The following is a 21,120-nucleotide window of genomic DNA, read 5'->3' as shown; positions in this document are numbered from 1 at the left end:
GTACACATAATAATTGTACTATACTGTATCTGAACTGTACTCATAATAACTGTACTATACTGTATCTGAACTGTACACAATATTAACTGTACTATATTGTACACATAATAACTACTATACTGTACACATAATAACTGTACTATACTGTACACATAATAACTGTCCTATACTGTATCTGAACTGTACACAAAATTAACTGTACTATACTGTATCTGAACTGTACACAATATTAACTGTACTATACTGTATCTGAACTGTACACAATATTAACTGTACTATACTGTATCTGAACTGTACACAATATTAACTGTATTATACTGTATCTGAACTGTACTCATAATAACTGTACTATACTGTATCTGAACTCTGTTCATCTCTCTGCATAGAGATATGTATATAGATATTTATGTTGATACCGTAAATGTGTATATCCTCTCTATATTTCTATGTCCACTGCTCATTCTCCTACAACTCCATGTTCATTCTTCTACAACTCCATGTTCATTCTCCTACAACTCCATGTTCATTCTCCTACAACTCCATGTTCATTCTCCTACAACTCCATGCTCATTCTCTTACAACTCTATGTTCATTTGATCTATTTCGTATATAATTTATGTAAACTGTGTGTAAATTCCTGTCTGTCTCTAAATGCCTGGGTATCTCTAGCAGCAACATATCACGTCACATTCTATGTCCATGTCCTTGGGTGAATAAAGGTGAAGAGTCCTACCTGAACTCAAACTGCGAATCGTCCTCAACCCTCCGGAGGTAAACAGTCTTACCAGAGACTGTGAAATGTACCACTCTCTACTCCACTGTCACGGCGGTGGTACTGTCCGTCCGTCTGTCTGTGAAGGTTATGAGCAACAGGCTGAGCTCTCAGCTGACACTCTGATATAAGCTCCTGCTCTGCCGTGCCTTTAACCTGCCGTGCCCCTTTTAGCAGAGAGGTAAGACAGGCTGTTACCACCACCAGACTGTTACCACCACCAGACTGTTACCACCAGACTGTTACCACCAGACTGTTACCACCAGACTGTTACCACCACCAGACTGTTACCACCAGACTGTTACCACCAGACTGTTACCACCAGACTGTTACCACCACCAGACTGTTACCACCAGACTGTTACCACCACCAGACTGTTACCACCAGACTGTTCCCACCACCAGACTGTTCCCACCACCAGACTGTTACCACCAGACTGTTACCACCAGACTGTTCCCACCACCAGACTGTTACCACCAGACTGTTCCCAACACCAGACTGTTACCACCAGACTGTTACCACCAGACTGTTACCACCAGACTGTTACCACCAGGCTGTTACCACCAGGCTGTTACCACCAGGCTGTTACCACCAGACTGTTACCACCAGACTGTTACCACCAGGCTGTTACCACCAGACTGTTACCACCAGACTGTTACCACCACCAGACTGTTACCACCACCAGACTGTTCCCACCAGACTGTTCCCACCAGACTGTTCCCACCAGACTGTTACCACCAGACTGTTACCACCAGACTGTTACCACCAGACTGTTACCACCACCAGACTGTTACCACCAGACTGTTACCACCAGACTGTTACCACCAGACTGTTACCACCACCAGACTGTTACCACCAGACTGTTACCACCAGACTGTTACCACCAGACTGTTACCACCACCAGACTGTTACCACCAGACTGTTACCACCAGACTGTTCCCACCAGACTGTTACCACCACCAGACTGTTACCACCAGACTGTTACCACCAGACTGTTACCACCACCAGGCTGTTACCACCAGGCTGTTACCACCAGACTGTTACCACCACCAGGCTGTTACCACCAGACTGTTACCACCAGACTGTTACCACTAGACTGTTACCACCAGACTGTTACCACCAGACTGTTACCACCAGACTGTTACCACCAGACTGTTACCACCACCAGACTGTTACCACCAGACTGTTACCACCAGACTGTTCCCACCAAACTGTTACCACCACCAGACTGTTACCACCACCAGACTGTTACCACCAGACTGTTACCACCAGACTGTTACCACCACCAGACTGTTACCACCACCAGGCTGTTACCACCAGACTGTTACCACCAGACTGTTACCACCAGACTGTTACCACCACCAGACTGTTACCACCAGACTGTTACCACCACCAGGCTGTTTCCCACCAGACTGTTACCACCACCAGACTGTTACCACCACCAGACTGTTACCACCAGACTGTTACCACCAGACTGTTACCACCACCAGACTGTTACCACCACCAGGCTGTTACCACCAGACTGTTACCACCAGACTGTTACCACCAGACTGTTACCACCACCAGACTGTTACCACCACCAGGCTGTTACCACCAGACTGTTACCACCACCAGGCTGTTACCACCAGACTGTTACCACCAGACTGTTACCACCAACCAGACTGTTACCACCACCAGACGTTACCACCAGACCTGTCCCTGTTACCCAGAGACTGTTACCACCCAGACTGTTACCACCAGACTGTTACCACCAGACTGTTACCACCAGACTGTTACCACCAGACTGTTACCACCAGACTGTACCACCAGGCTGTTCCACCAGAACTGTTCCCACCAGACTGTTACCACCAGCAGACTGTTCCACCAGACTGTTACACCACCAGGCTGTTACCACAGGACTGTTACCACCAGACTGTTACCACACCAGGCTGTTACACCAGACTGTTACCACCAGGACTGTTACCACCACCAGACTGTTACCACCACCAGACTGTTAACCACAGACTGTTACCACCAGGCCTGTTACCACCAGACTGTACCACCCAGACTGTTACACCAGGCTGTTACCACCAGACTGTTCCCACCAGACTGTTACCACCAGCAGACTGTTCCCACCAGACTGTTACCACCAGACTGTTACCACCAGGACTGTTCCCACCAGGACTGTTACACAGGCTGTTACCACCAGCTGTTCCCACCAGACTGTTTACCACCAGGCTGTTACCACCAGGCTGTTACCACCAGACTGTTACACCAGGCTGTTATCCCACCAGGACTGTTCCCACCAGACTGTTACCACCAGCAGACTGTTACCAGCAGACTGTTACCACCAGACTGTTACACACAGCTGTTCCCACCAGACTGTTCCCCCCAGACTGTTACCACCAGCAGACTTTACCACCAGACTGTTACCACCAGACTGTTACCACCACCAGGCTGTTACCCACCAGACTGTACCACCAGGACTGTTACCACCAGACTGTTACCACCACCAGACTGTTACCACCACCAGACTGTTACCACCACCAGACTGTTACCACCAGGCTGTTACCACCGACTGTTACCACCAGACTGTTACCACCAGGCTGTTCCCCCAGACTGTTCCACCAGACTGTTACCACCAGCAGCTGTTACCACCAACTGTTACCACCAGACTGTTACACCAGACTGTTACCACCAGCAGACTGTTACCACCAGGCTGTTCCCACCAGACTGTTCCCACCAGACTGTTACCACCAGGCTGTTACCACCAGGCTGTTACCACCAGACTGTTACCACCAGACTGTTCCCACCAGACTGTTCCCACCAGACTGTTACCACCAGACTGTTACCACCAGACTGTTACCACCAGACTGTTACCACCAGGCTGTTACCACCAGACTGTTCCCACCAGACTGTTACCACCACCAGACTGTTACCACCAGACTGTTACCACCAGACTGTTACCACCACCAGGCTGTTACCACCAGACTGTTACCACCAGACTGTTACCACCAGCAGCCTGTTCAGTGTACTTGACTTATTGGTCAATAGTTGCCAAACACTATAATAATGAAGAACACAGAGATTTGATGCAGAAGCACAGAGGACGTATAGTTACTTACCAATAACTGTCTTTATTAGTATCACACAGCAATATTTACATATTTACATAGACAATGTAGCAGTCTATAGAATACATTACAGTAAACATATTTACATAGACAATGTTATAGCAGTCTATATAATATATTTACATTAAACATATTTACATAGACAATGTTATAGCAGTCTATATAATATATTTACAGTAAACATATTTACATAGACAATGTTATAGCAGTCTATATAATATATTTACAGTAAACATATTTACATAGACAATGTTATAGCAGTCTATATAATATATTTACATTAAACATATTTACATAGACAATGTTATAGCAGTCTATATAATATATTTACAGTAAACATATTTACATAGACAATGTTATAGCAGTCTATATAATATATTTACAGTAAACATATTTACATAGACAACGTTGTAGCAGTCTATATAATATATTTACAGTAAACTTAATCCGAACTGTTGAATAATTTACTGTATATGTCTAACAGTGTTTTATAGGCCCACATACACCTGTAAAATACACTCTCGTCCAGTCATGTGTCTTATAGGCCCACATACACCTGTAAAATACACTCTCGTCCAGTCATGTGTCTTATAGGCCCACATACACCTGTAAAATACACTCTCGTCCAGTCATGTGTCTTATAGGCCCACATACACCTGTAAAATACACTCTCGTCCAGTCATGTGTCTTATAGGCCCAAATACACCTGTAAAATACACTCTTGTCCAGTCATGTGTCTTATAGGCCCACATACACCTGTAAAATACACTCTCGTCCAGTCATGTGTCTTATAGGCCACATAACACCTGTAAAATACACTCTCGTCCAGTCATGTGTCTTATAGGCCCAAATACACCTGTAAAATACACTCTCGTCCAGTCATGTGTCTTATAGGCCCACATACACCTGTAAAATACACTCTCGTCCAGTCATGTGTCTTATAGGCCCAAATACACCTGTAAAATACACTCTTGTCCAGTCATGTGTCTTATAGGCCCACATACACCTGTAAAATACACTCTCGTCCAGTCATGTGTCTTATAGACCCACATACACCTGTAAATTACACAGTGAAGAAGGGTATTTTATAGTGCTGAGGTTAATGGTATCGTACCCTAATCTCACTGTTCACTCTACTACACATGTTGTTAGATCAGCTTTGGACCATGGATGAGTCCCTACTGTTTCCTGTCCATAGAAGTAGATAGTCCCGTGTGGCTCAGTTGGTAGAGCATGGCGCTTGCAACGCCAGGGTTGTGGGTTCATTCCCCACGGGGGGACCAGGATGAATATGTATGAACTTTCCAATTTGTAAGTCGCTCTGGATAAGAGCGTCTGCTAAATGACTTAAATGTAAATGTAAATAGAGGATTCTGGATGGATTAGAACCCATTTTAGCATGGACATTGTCATTGAGGGCTTCCGCCATTTTAAAGTAGTTACTTGGGTGGGGATTTCTATGGGTTGGGAGCGATCAGTCAATGATCAGAGCATTGCCTTCTTCTTCATAGTGGGTTACACATATTTTTTTTTAAATAGCTTTACGTTACATCACTGCCATCTATTGGCCACAATAAATTACTGCATTTTCCCCCCAATAAAATAAATGGTTTAAAACTCCAACACTGCAGGCAGCGCTAAATCACCAATATTACACTGGACAAAAATATAAAAACGCAACATGCAACAATTTCAACGATTTTACTGAATCATCGTCTGATTCATTTTCATCAGCTGTCCGGGTGGCTGGTCTCAGACGATCCTGCACGTGAAAAAAGACAGATGTGGAGGTCCTGGGCTGGCGTGGTTACAAGTAGTTTGTGATTGTGAGGCCGGATGGACGTACTGCCGAATTCTCTAAAACGACGTTGGAGGAGGCTTATGGTAGATAAATGAACATTTCATTCTCTGGCAACAGCTCTGGTGGACATTCCTGCAGTCAACATGCCAATTGCATGCTTCCTCAAAACTTGAGACATCTGTGGCATTGTGTTGTGTGAAATAACTGCACATTTTGGAGAGGCCTTTTATTGTCCGCAGCACAAGGTGCACCTGTGTAATGGTCATGCATTTTAATCAGCTTCTTGTTATACCACACCTGTCAGGTGGATGGACTATCTTTGCAAAGGAGAAATATTTGCAAAACAGGGATGTAAACAAATTTGTGCCCAACATTTGAGAGAAATAAGCTTTTTGTACAAGTGGAACATTTCTGGGATCTTTTATTTCAGCTCATGAAACATGGGACCAACAATTTACATGTTGTGTTTATATTTTTGTTCAGTGTAGATTAATGCTTTTTATAAACACAAAATAAGAAGATAATTGACCACTTTAAAAATGGAGAAAGTCCTCAATGGCGCTGCCCATGATGTCACAACAGCCATTATGGCACAGATACAAAGATAAACCCTCTGTCTAGCTCAACGTTCCAGTCCTACTTGCAGCAGCTCTTCCTGTTGTCTCTGTTGGAGTGGTCAGCTGACAGATGGAGAGTCTCCTCACATTGCTGATCCTGCTGGGCCGATAACAACCTATGGAGAGAAGAAAATATAGAGAGATGTTTCGGTAAAGATATCTTTTCGCTAAAAGGATCACAGACTGATGTTTTTTTAATTATTTTACCTTTATTTAACACGGCAAGTCAGTTAAGAACAAATTCTTATTTACAATGACGGCCTAGGAACAACTGCCTTGTTCTGGGGCAGAACGACAGATGTTTACCTTGTCAGCTCGGGGATTCAATCCAGCAACCTTTCGTTTACTGGCCCAACACTCAAACCACTAGACTACCTGCCACCTCTACACTCTAACCCTGGCTTACCTGGCCACCTGCTACACTTCTAACCCACTAGGGCTACCTGCCTCACTCTACCATCTCGTAACCACTAGGCTCCTGCACACCTCTACACTCTAACACTAGACTACCTGCAACCTCTACACTCTAACCACTAGACTACCTGTCACCTCTACAACTCTAACCACTAGACTACCCTGCCACCTCTACACTCTAACCACTAGACTACCTGCCACCTCACACTCAACCACTAGGATACCTGTCACCATCTACACTCTAACCACTAGACTACCTGCCCCTCTAAATTAACCCAGTCTACCTGCACCTCTACACTCTAACCACATAGCTACTGCCCTCTACACTCTAACCACCTAGGCTACCTCGCCACCTCTACACTCTAACCACTAGGCTACCTGCCACCTCTACACTCTACCACTAGGCTACCTGCCACCCTACACTCTAACCACTAGGACTACCTGTCACCTCTACACTCTAACCACTAGGACTACCTGCTCCTCTACACTCAACCCATAGTCTAACCTGCCACTCTACAACTCTAAACCACTAGACTACCTGCACCTCTACACTCCTCACACTAGTCTACCTTGCCACCTCTACACTCTAACCACTCGAATATCTACCTGCACACTCTACACTCTAACACTAGACTACCTGTGCACCTCTACACTCTAACCATAGACTCCTCTCACCTCTACACTCTAACCACTAGACTACCTGTCCTCTACACTCTAACCACTAGACTACCTGCCACCTCTACACTCAACCACTAGACCTACCTGTCACCTCTACACTCTAACCACTAGCACTACTGCCAACTCTACACTCTAACCACTAGACTACCTGCCGACCTTCTACACTCTAACCACTAGACTACCTGCCTCTACATTAACCATAACTAATGCCACTCTACACTCTACCACTAGACTACTGTCACCTCTACACTCTAACCACTAGACTACCTGCCACCTCTACACCTCTACACTCTAACCACTAAGACTACCTGCACCTCTACACTCTAACCACTAGACTACCTGTACTACTACACTCTAACCACTAGACTACCTGTCACCTCTACACTCTACCACTAGACTAACCTGTCCCCACTCTACACTCTAACCACTAGATACCTGTCACTCTACACTCTAACCACTAGACTACCTGCACCTCTACACTCTAACCACTAGCTACCTGCACCTCTACACTCAACCACTAGACTACCTGCACCTCTACGCTCTAACCACTAGCGACCTGCCGCCTCTACACTCTAACCACTAGGCTCCTGCCCCTCTACACTCTAACCACTAGCTACCTGCCACCTCTACACTCTAACCACTAGAGTACTGCCACCTCTACTCTAACCACTAGGACTACCTGCCTCCTCTACTCTCTAACCACTAGGCTACCTGCCACCCCTACACTCTAACCACTAGCTACCTGCCTCCCTCTACTAACACTACTACCTGCCACCTTACACTCTAACCACTAGGCTACCTGCCACACTACACTCTAACCACTAGGCTACTGCCACCCCTACACTCTAACCACTAGACTACTACCACCTCTACACTCTACCACTAGTACTACCTGCCTTCTACACTCTAACCATAGGCTACTGCCCCACTACACTTAACCACTAGGCTACCTGCCACCTCTACACTCTAACACTAGACAACCTGCCACCTCTATCTTAACACACTAGGCTACCTGCCCCTACACTCTAACCACTAGACTACCTGCCACCTCTACACTCTAACCACTAGGCTACCTGCCACCGCTACTCTAACCACTAGACTACCTGCCACCTCTACACTCTAACCACTAGGCTACCTGCCACCTCTACACTCTAACCCACTAGGTCTACCTGCCACTCTACACTCTAACCACTGACTACCTGCCACCTCTACACTCTAACCACTAGACTACCTGCATCCTCTAACCTCTAACCACTAGACTACTGCACCCACACTCTAACACTAGCTACCTGCCCCTCTACACTATAACCACTAGACACCTGCCACCCTCTACACTCTAACCATAGACTACCTGCCACCTCTACACTCTAACCACTAGGCTACCTGCCACCTCTACACTCTAACCACTAGACTACCTGCCACCTCTACACTCAACCACTAGGCTACCTGCCACCTCTACACGCTATAACCACTAGAGTACCTGTCCACCTCTACACTCTAACCACTAGACACTGTCACCTCTACACTATCTAACCACTAGACTACCTGCCACCTCTACACTCTTAACCACTAGGCTACCTGCCACCTCTACACTCTAACTAGCTACCTGCCACCTCAACTCCTAACCACTAGACTACCTACCACCTCTACACTCTAACCACTAGACTACCTGCCACTCCTGTCTACACTCTAACCACTAACTACCTGCACCTTACACTCTAATCCACTACTATGCCACTCTACTTAACCACTAGACTACCTGCCACCTCTACACTCTAACCACTAGGCACCTGCCCCACCTACACTCTAACCACTACGGCTACCCTCGCCACCTCTACACTCTAACCACTAGGCTACCTGCCTACCCCTACACTCTAACCCATAGGCTACCTGCCACCCCTACACTCTACCACTAGACTACCTGCACCTCCTACACTCTAACCACTAGCTACCTCCACCTCTACACTCTAACCACTAGACTACCTGCACCTCTACACTCTAACCCTAGTCTACCTCCCCTCTACACTCTTAACCACTAGATTCCTGCCACCTCTACACTCTAACCCTAGCTACCTGCCTAACTCTAACACTAGATACCTGCCACCTCTACACTCTAACCACTAGACTACTGCCACCTCTACACTCTAACCACTAGGACTACCTGCCACCTCTACACTCTAACCACTAGGCTACCTGCCACTCTACACTCTAACCACTAGGACTACCTGCCACCTCTACACTCTAACCACTAGACTACTGCACCTCTACACTCTAACACTAGCTACCTGCACCTCTCACTCTAACCACTAGAACTACCTGCCACCCTCTACACTCTAACCACTAGACTACCTGCCACCTCTACACTCTAAACACTAGACTACCTGCACCTCTACACTCTAACCACTAGACTACCTGCACCTCTACGCTCTAACCACTAGGCTACCTGCCACCTCGTACGCTCTAACACTAGGCTACCTGCCACCTCTCTACCTCTAACCACTAGGCTACCTGCACCAACACTCTAACCACTAGGCTACCTGCCCCTCTACACTCTAACCCATGATACCTGCCCCTCTACCTCTAACCACTAGGCTACCTGCCCCTTTACACTCTAACCACTAGCTACCTGCCGCCACTACACTTAACACTAGACTACTGCCACCCTCTAACCAACCTCCTAACCACACTAGACTACCTGCCACCTCTACACTCTAACCACTAGACTACCTGCCACCTCTACACTCTAACCACTAGGCTAACCTGCCACTTTATACACTCTAACCACTAGGTACCTGCCCCCTACACTCTAACCACTAGACTACTCCACCTCTACACTCTAACCACTAGGCTACCTGCTACCTCTACACTCTAACCACTAGGCTCCCTGCCGCACTACACTAACCACTAGGACTACCTGCCACCTCTACACTTCTAACCACTAGGCTACCTGCCACCTACTACACTCTAACCACTAGGCTACCTGCCCACTACACTCTAACCACTAGTACCTACCACCTCTAATTAACCACTAGACTACCTGCCACTCTACACTCTAACCACTAGGACTGACTGCACTCTAAACTCTAACCACTAGACTACCTGCCACCTCTACACTCTAACACTAGACTACCTGCCACATCTACACTCTAACCACTAGACTACTGCCACCTCTACACTCTAAACCACTAGGACTACCTGCCACCTCACACTGCTAACACACTAGACTACCTACCACCTCTACACTCTAACCACTAGGTACCTGCCCCACTACACTCTAACCACTAGACTACTGCTTCCTACACTCTAACCAGCACCTGCCGCCCACTACACTCTACCACTAGACTACCTGCCACCTTACACTCTAACCACTAGGTACCTGCCACATTCTACACTCTAACCAATAGGCTACACTGCCACCCCTACACTCTAACCACTAGATACCTGCCACCTCACACTCTAACCACTAGGCTACCTGCCACTCTACACTCTAACCACTAGGCTACCTGCCACCCCTACACATCTAACCACTAGACTACCTCCACCTCTACACTCTAACCATAGGCTACCTGCCCTCTACAACTCTAACCACTAGGCTACTCTGCCACTACACTCTAACCACTAGGCTACCTGCCACCTCTACACTCTAACCACTAGACTACCTGCCACCTCTATCTCTAACCACTAGGCTACCTGCCACCTACACTCAAACCACTAGACTACCTGCCACCTCTACACTCTAACCACTAGGCTACCTGCCAACTCTACTCTAACCACTAGGCTACCTGCCACCTCTACACTCTAACCACTAGGCTACCTGCCACCTCTACACTCTAACCTAGCTACTGCACCTCTACACTAACCACTAGAACCTGCCATCTCACACTCTAACCACTAGACTACTACCACCCTCTATACTCTAACCACTAGACTACCTGCCACCTCTACACTCTAACCACTAGCTACTGCCACCTCCACCACTCTAACCACTAGGACTACCTGCCACCTTACACTCTAACCACTGGACTACCTGCCACCCTCACACTCTAACCACTAGACTACCTGCCCCTCTACACTCTAACCACTAGACTACCTGCCACCTCTAAACTCTAACCACTAGGCTACTGCCACCTCTACACTCTAACCACTAGATACCTGCCACCTCTACATCTAACCACTAGGACTACCTGCACCTCTACACTCTAACACTAGACTACCTGCAACCTCTACACTCTAACCACTAGGATACCTGCCCACTACTACCTCTAACCACTAGACTACCTGCCACCTCTACACTCTAACCACTAGACTATCACTACCCTACCACCTCTACACTTAACCACTAGACTACTGCACCCACTACACTCTAACCACTAGACTACCTGCACCTCTACACTCTAACCACTAGACTACCTGCCACTCTACACTCTAACCACTAGACTACCGCCACCTCTACACTCTAACCACTAGGCTAATGCCGCCACTACACTTAACCCTAGGCTACCTGCCACCTCTACACTCTAACCACTAGGTACCTGCCACCCTCACACTCTAACCAATAGGCTACCGCCACCTCTACACTCTAACACTAGACTACCTGCCACCTCCTACACTCTAACACTAGCTACCTACCCCTCTACACTCTAACCACTAGACTACCTGCCACTCACACTCTAACCACTAGAGTCTGCACCACCTCTACACTCTAACCACTAGGCTACCTGCCACCTCTACACTCTAACCACTAGACTACCTGCCACCCTTACACTCTAACCACTAGACTACCTGCACCTCTACACTATACCACTAGACTACCTGCCACCTCTACACTCTAACCACTAGGACTGTACCTGCCACCTCTACACTCTAACCACTAGGCTACACTGCCACCTCTACACTCTAACCACTAGACTACCTGCCACCTCTACACTCTAACCACTAGACTACCTGCCACCTCTACACTCTAACCACTAGATACTGCCACCTCTACACTCTAACCACTAGACTACCTGCACCTCTAACCTAACCACTAGACTACCTGCCACTCTACACTCTAAACACTAGCTACCGCACCTTACACTCTAACCACTTAGACTACCTGCCACACCTCACCTAACCACTAAGCTACCTGCCACCTCTACCTCTAACCTAGACTACATGCCCCTCTAAGCTCTAACCACTAGGCTACCTGCCACTCTACACTCTAACCAATAGGCTACCTGCCTCCTCTTACCTCGCTAACACTAGACTACCTGCCGCCATACCTCTAACCACTAGGATACCTGCCTCCTCTACACTCTTAACCACTAGGATACCTGCCCACTACACTCTAAACACTAGACTACCTGCCACTCTACACTCTAACCACTAGGCTACCTGCCGCCACTTACACTCTAACCACTAGACTACTCCACCTCACTCTAACCACTAGACTACATGCACTCTACACTAACCACTAGGCTACCTGCACATTCTACACTCTTAACCACTAGCTACCTGCCCCCCTACAATAAACACTAGCACTACTACCACCTATACACTCAACCACTAGCTACCTGCCTCCTCTACACTCTAACCACTAGGCTACCTGCCGCCACACACTCTACCACAGAGTACCTGCCACCTCTACACTCTAACCACTAGGCATACCTGCCACCCACCTACACTCTAACCACTAGCTACCTGCCCACCCTACACTCTAACCACTAGACTACCTGCCACATCTACACTCTAACCACTAGTACCTGCCACCTCTACACTCTAACCACTAGACTACCTGCCACCTCTACAACTTCTAACCACTAGACTACCTGCCACCTCTACACTCTAACCACTAGACTACTGCCACCTCTACAACTCTAACCACTAGGACTACCTGCCACCTCTACACTCTAACCACTAGACTACCTGCCACCTCTACACTCAACCACTAGGACTACCCTACACCTCTACACTACTAACCACTAGGTACCTGCCACCACTACACTCTAACACACTAGACCTACCTGCCTCCTCTACACTCTAACCACTAGGCTACCTGCCACCATACACTCTAACCACTAGACTACTGCCATCTACACTCTAACCACTAGCTACCTGCACTCTACACTCTAACCATAGGCTACCTGCCACCCTAACCTAACACTAGACTACTCACCTCTACACTCTAACCACTAGGCTACCTGCCCCTCTACACTCAACCACTAGAGCTACCTGCCCCTCTACACTCTAACACTAGGCTACCTGCCACCTCTACACTCAACCACTAGGCTACCTGCCACCTCTACACTCTAAACCACTAGGCTACCTGCCACCCCTTACACTCTAAACCACTAGGCTACCTCCCACCTCTACACTCTAACCACTAGACTACCTGCCACCTCTACACTCTAACCACTAGACTACCTGCCCACCTCTACCCCCTAACCACTAGACTACCTGCACCTCTACTCTAACCACTAGACTACCTGCCACCTCTACACTCTAACCACTAGACTACCTGCCACCTCTACACTCTAACCACTAGGCTACCTGCCACCTACACTCTAACCACTAGGACTACCTGCCCCTCTACACTCTAAACACTAGACTACCTGCCACCACTCTTACACTCTAACCATAGGCTACTGACCACTCTACAAACCTCTAACCACTAGGCTACTGCCGCCACTACACGCTACCACTGTACCTGCCACCTTACACTCTAACCACTAGGCTACCTGCCCGCCAATACACTCTAACCACTAGACTACCTGCCACCCTCTACACTCTTAACCCACTGATACCTGCCACTTCTACACTCTAACCACTAGGCTACCTGCCACCCCTACACTCTAACCACTAGACTACCTACAACCTCTACACTCTAACCACTAGGCTACCTGCCTCCTCTACACTCTAACCACTAGGCTACCTGCCGCCACTACACTCTAACCACTAGGCTACCTGCCACCTCTACACTCTAACCACTAGGCTACCTGCCACCCCTACACTCTAACCACTAGGCTACCTGCCACCCCTACACTCTAACCACTAGACTACCTACCACCTCTACACTCTAACCACTAGACTACCTGCCACCTCTACACTCTAACCACTAGACTACCTGCCACCTCTACACTCTAACCACTACTACCTGCCGCCCTAAATCTAACACTAGATACCTGCACCTATACACTCTAACCACTAGACTACCTGCCACCTCTACACTCTTAACCACTAGACTACCTGCCACCTCTACAACTCAACCACTAGACTCCGACCACTACACTCTAACCACTAGATATACCTGCCACCTCTACACTCTAACCACTAGACTACTGACCACTCTACACTCTAACCACTAGGCTACCTGCCACCTCTACACTCTAACCACTAGGACTACCTGCCACCCTCTACACTCTAACCACTAGACTACTGCCCTCTAACTCTAACACTAGGCTACCTGCCACCTCACCTCTAACCACTAGAGCTACCTGCCTCCTCTACACTCTCAACCACTAGGCTACTGCCACTCTACACTCTAACCACTAGGCTACCTGCCCCTCTACACTCTAACCACTAGCTACTGCCACCTCTACACTCTAACCACTAGGCTACCTGCCACTTCACTCTAACCACTAGGCTACCTGCCACCCCTACACTCTAACCTACTAGGACTACCTACCACTCTACACTCTAAACATAGACTACCTGCCACCTCTACACTCTAACCTAGACTACCCTCACCTCTACACTCTAACCACTAAGACTACCTGCCACCTCTACACTCTAACCACTAGACTACCTGCCCAACTCACCTCTAACACACTAGGTACCTGCCCCTCTACACTCTAACCACTAGGCTACCTGCCGCCACTACACTCTAACACACTAGACTACTTGCCACACTCTACACTCTAACCCACTAGTACTACCGCCACTCTACACTCTAACCACTAGCTACTGCCACCTATACACTCTAACCACTAGGCTACCTGCCACCTCACACTTAACCACTAGACTACCTGCCACCTCTACACTCTAACACTAGGCTACCTGCACTCCTCTACACTATAACCACTAGGCTACCTGCCGCCACTACACTCAACCACTAGACTACCTGCCACCTCTACACTCTAACCACCATAGGCTACTGCCACCCCTACACTCTAACCACTAGACTACCTCCCACCCCACACTTCTAACCACTAAGGACTACCTCCACCTCTACATCTAAACACTAATACTCACCACACGACACTCTAACAATAGCTACCCAGCCTACACTCTAACCACTAGGCTACCTGCCCTCCTCTACCACTCTAACCACTAGCTACCTGCCGCCATACACTCTAACCACTAGGTACCTGCCACCTCTACACTTCTAACTAGGCTACCTCACACTCTACCAGCGTCTAACCACTAGGTACCTGCGCCACTACACTCTAAACCACTAGACTACCTACCACCACTCTACACTCTAACCACTAGGACTACCTGCCACCTCTACACTCAACCACTAGGACTAACCTGCCACCTCTACACTCTAACCACTAGACTACCTGCCAACTACACCTCTAACCACTAGGCTAACTGCCACCTCTACACTCTAACCACTAGTACCTGCCACCCTCTACACTCTAACCACTAGGATACCTGCACTTACCTCTACACTTCTAACCACTAGACTACCTGCCACCTCTACACTCTAACCACACTAGTACCTGCCACCTCTACACTCTAACACACTAGGCTACCTGCCACCTCCTACACTCTAACCACTAGGCACCTGCCACCTCTACACTCTAAACACTAGACTACCTATCCACCTCTACACTCTTAACCACTAGACTACCTGCCACCTCTCACATCTCTAACCACTAGACTACCAGCCACCTCTACACTCTAACCACTAGACTACCTGCCACCTCTACACTCTAACAACTAGGACTAACTGCCACCTCTACACTCTAACAACTAGGCTAACTGCCGCCACTACACTCTAACCCTAGACTACCTGCCCCTCTACACTCTAACCACTAGGCTACGCCACCTCTACACTCTAACACTAGACTACCTGCCACCTACACTCTAACCACTAGGCTACCTGCCGCCACTACACTCTAACCCACTAGACTACCTGCCACCTCTACACTCTAACCACTAGGCTACCTGCACACTCTCTACACTCTAACCACTAGGCTACGCCACCTCTACACATCTAACACTAGACTACCTCACCTACACTCTAACCACTAGGCTACCTGCCACCTCTACACTCTAACCACTAGACTACCTGCCGCCTCTACACTCTAACCACTAGGCTACCGCACCCTACACCTAAACCACTAGCTACCTGCCACCCTACACTCTAACACTAGGCTACCTGCCACCCTACACTCTAACCACTAGAATACCTGCCACTCTACACTCAACCATACTAGCTACTGCCACCTCTACACTCTAACACTAGATACTGCCACCTCTACACTCTAACACACTAGGCAATACCTGCACCTATAACTCTAACCACTAGGCTACCTGCCACACTCTACACTTGTACTAACACTAGACTACCTGCCCTCCTTACACTCTAAACACTAGGCTACCTGCCCCACTACACTCTAACCACTAGGACTACCTGCCCCTATACACTCTAACCACTAGGCTACCTGCCGCCACTACACTCTAAACACTAGGAATACACCTGCCACCTCTACACCTCAACACTAGATACCACCTCTACACTCAACCACTAGGCTACCTGCCCACTACACTCTAACCACTAGACTACCTGCCACCTCTATACACTCTAACCACTAGGCTACCTGCCCGCTCTACACTCTAACCACTAGGCTACCTGCCACCTCTACACTCTAACCACATAGGACCCTGCCGCACACACTCTAACCACTAGGACCTGCGCACCTCACACTCTAACCACTAGACTACATGCCACCCTATACACTCTAACCACTAGACTACCACGCACCTCATACACTCTATCCACTAGGCTACCTGCACCCTCTACACTCTAACCACTAGACTACCTGCCGCCTCTACACTCTAACCACTAGACTACCTGCCTCCTCTACAGTCTATCCACTAGGCTACCTGCACCCTCTACACTCTAACCACTAGACTACCTGCCGCCTCTACACTCTAACCACTAGGCTACCTGCTCCCTACACTCAAACCACTACTACCTGCCTCCTCTACACTCTAACCAAGTAGGCTACTGCCACCTCTACACTTAACCACTAGACTACTGCACCTCTACACTCAACCACTAGGGCTACCTGCACGCCTACACTCTAACCACTAGGACTACCTGCCACTCTACACTCTAACCACTAGCTACCTGCCACCTCTACACTCAACCACTAGCTACCTGCCACCTCTACACTCTAACCACTAGACTACCTCTCCACCTCTACACTCTAACCACTAGCTACCTGACCCCTCACACTCTAACCACTAGGCTACCTGCCACTACACTCTAACCATAGCTACCTGCACCTCTACACTCTAACCACTAGCTACCTGCCACCTCTACACTCTCAACACTAGCTACCTGCCACCCTACACTCTAACCACTAGACTACCTACCACTCTACACTCTAAACCATAGACTACCTGCCACCTCTACACATCTAACCACTAGACTACCTGCCACCTCTACACTCTAACCACTAGACTACCTGCCACCTCTACACTCTAAACACTAGGCATAACCTGCCCCACTACACTCTAACCACTAGACTACCTGCCTCCCTACACTCTAACCATAGTACCTGCCCCCTACACTCTAAACCACTAGACTACCTGCCACCTCTACACTCTAACCACTAGGCTACCTGCCCTCCCTACACTCTAACCACTAGACTACCGCCACTCTACACTCTAACACTAGACTACCTGCCCCTCTACACTCTAACCACTAGACTACCTGCACCTCTACACTCTAACACTAGACTACTGCCGCTCTACACTCTAACCACTAGGCTACCTGCCTCCTCTACACTCTAACCACTAGGCTACCTGCCACCTCTTACACTCTAACCACTAGGCACACCTGCCCTCTACACTCTAACCACTAGCGCTACCTGCCACCTCTATCACTCTAACCACTAGACTACCTGCCACCTCTACACTCTAACCACTAGGACTACCTGCACCCCTTACACTCTAACCACTAGACTACCTGCCCACCCTACACTCTAACCACTAGACTATACTGCCACCTCTACACTCTAACCACTAGGACTACTGCCACCTCTACACTCTAACCACTAGACTACCTGCCTCCTCTACACTCTAACCACTAGACTACCTGCCACCTCTACCTCTAACCACTAGGCTACCTGCCCCTCTACCTAACACTAGGCTACCTGCCACTACACTCTAACCACTAGACTACCTGCTCCTCTACACTCTAACCACTAGACACCTGCCTACTCTACAACTCTAACCACTAGGGCTTACCTGCCACCTTCTACACTCTAACCACTAGGATACCTGCCACCCCTAACACTCTAACCACTAGATATCTCACCATCACGCTACACTCTAACCACAGGCTACTGCCTCCTCTACCACTCTAATCCACGTAGATATCTGCCACCTCTACACTATAACCCACTAGGCTACTCTGCCACCCTTCTACACTTCTAACACTAGACTTATCCTGCCACCTCTACATATAACCACTACACGACCTTACCGCCCACTCTATACAACTCGTGTATAACCATAGATACCTGCCACGCCTACACCTCGAACCACTATGACTTCACCTGCCTGCCTCTTACACTCTAACCAATAGTCTACCTGCCAATCCTCGTAACTCTTAACAATAGACTTACATGCTCCCCTCATACACTTCTAAACCTACTAGTCTACCTGCCACTATCTACACTCTAACCCACGTAAGGACTACCTGCCACCTGCTACACTCTAACCCACTAGAACTACCTGCACCTCTACATCTCTAACCAAAGACTAACCTGCCACCTCTACACTCTAACCCACTAGGATACCTGCCACCTCTACATCTCTAACCATATGACTACCCGACACCTCTACACTTCTAACCAACTTAGGACTACCTGCACCTATACACTTCTAACCACTTAGCACTATCATGCCCACCTCTACACTCTTAACAACTTAGTATATCGCCCACCTCTACACTCTACAACACTAGGACTACCTGCCACTCGTTCCTACACTCTAACCATTAGCACTACCTGCCACCTTACACTCTAACCCACTAGACTACATGCCATCCTCTACCACTCTTAAACTACTCGATCTTACCTGACCACCCATCTATACACTCTAAAATCACTAGAACTACTGCACCTCATCGCTACAAACAGTAGACTACCGCCACCTCTACGCTTAACCACTGTAGGATACCTGCCACCTCTACGCTTTATAACCCATAGGCTCACCTTGCTATACCTATCACGCTCTAACCACTTAGGCTACCTGCCCACCCGACACTCTAACACTAGGCTACTGCCTCCTCTACACTTAACCACAGACTACCTGCCACCTCTATCTACTCTAACCACTAGGGCTACCTGCCACTTTACACTCTAACCACTAGGTCTACTGCCACCCCTACACTTTAACCACTAGACTTACCTACCACCTTTACACTCTAACCAATAGGCCACCTCCTCCTCTGACACTCTAACACACTACGGTACCTGCCGCAACTACACTCGATAACCACTAGGCTACCTTGCCCACCCTCTTACACCTTAACCCACTAGGCTTACCTCGCCACCTCCTGAACTCTAACCACTAGGCTAACTTGCAAACCCCTACCCGAGTCATAAACTTAACACTAGACTACCTACCACCTCCTAACACTCTTACACACACTGTAGACTACCTGCCAACCTCTACACTCAACACTAGACTACTGCCACCTCTAAACGCTACCACTCGATTACCTGCGGCCACTACACTACTAACCACTAACTACCGCTCCCTCTACACTCTAACACTAGGTACCTGCGCATACACTTAACTACTAGACTACCGGCACCTCTACACTTCATAACAATAGGCTACATGCCGACACTACACTCTAACCACTGAGACGTCACTGCCTCCCTTACACTCTAACACTAGACTACCTGCCGCCTCTACACTCCTAACACTAGGCTACGCCCACCTCTACACTTAACCCACTAGGCTACTGCCACCCTCTTACACTCTAAAACACTAGGCCAATCTGCCGCCACTACTACTCAACACTAGACTACATGCCACCTCTATCACCCACACCACTAGACTACTGCCACCTCTTACACTTAACACTAGGATACCTGCACCTCTACACTCTACCACTAGACTACCTGCACCTCTACGCTCTAACCACTAGGCTACGTCTCTCGCCTAACAAGGCTACGACCACCTACACTCTACCTAGGTTACCTGGCCCTCTACCTCTAACACTAGATACTGCCACCTCTACACTTAACCACTAGCGCACATGCCACTTCTAAATTAACCAATAGGCTACCTTGCACCCCTACCTCTAACCACTCGCATACTACCCCAACTCTTACCACTCTAACACTAGGCTACTGCTCTTACACTAAACCACCAGGCACCTGCGCCAAATTAACCTACGGCACCTGACACCTCTACACTTATACACTAGGCTACCTCTGCACCATAACTAACAAGGCTACCTGACACCATACACTTAACAACTAGACTACCCCA

General features: G+C 48.2%; 1 protein-coding gene across 4 annotated transcripts in view; it reads right to left on the bottom strand.

Moving 5' to 3' along the window:
* Positions 1 to 6,089: 6,089 nt before the first annotated feature.
* Positions 6,090 to 21,120, bottom strand: part of cracr2b (calcium release activated channel regulator 2B) — a 59,083-nt gene continuing 44,052 nt past the window's right edge. For all 4 annotated transcript variants that reach the window (XM_038999107.1, XM_038999108.1, XM_038999106.1 and 1 more), the window contains one exon: positions 6,090 to 6,419. In XM_038999107.1, the coding sequence (XP_038855035.1) occupies positions 6,387 to 6,419 (33 nt within the window). In that variant the 3' untranslated portion in view covers positions 6,090 to 6,386. The remainder of the gene's footprint in view (positions 6,420 to 21,120) is intronic.

The sequence above is a fragment of the Salvelinus namaycush genome, chromosome 8 (genome assembly GCF_016432855.1).
Source record: "Salvelinus namaycush isolate Seneca chromosome 8, SaNama_1.0, whole genome shotgun sequence".
Lineage (NCBI taxonomy): Eukaryota > Metazoa > Chordata > Actinopteri > Salmoniformes > Salmonidae > Salvelinus > Salvelinus namaycush.
This window is presented reverse-complemented; position numbering and strand designations above follow the sequence as displayed.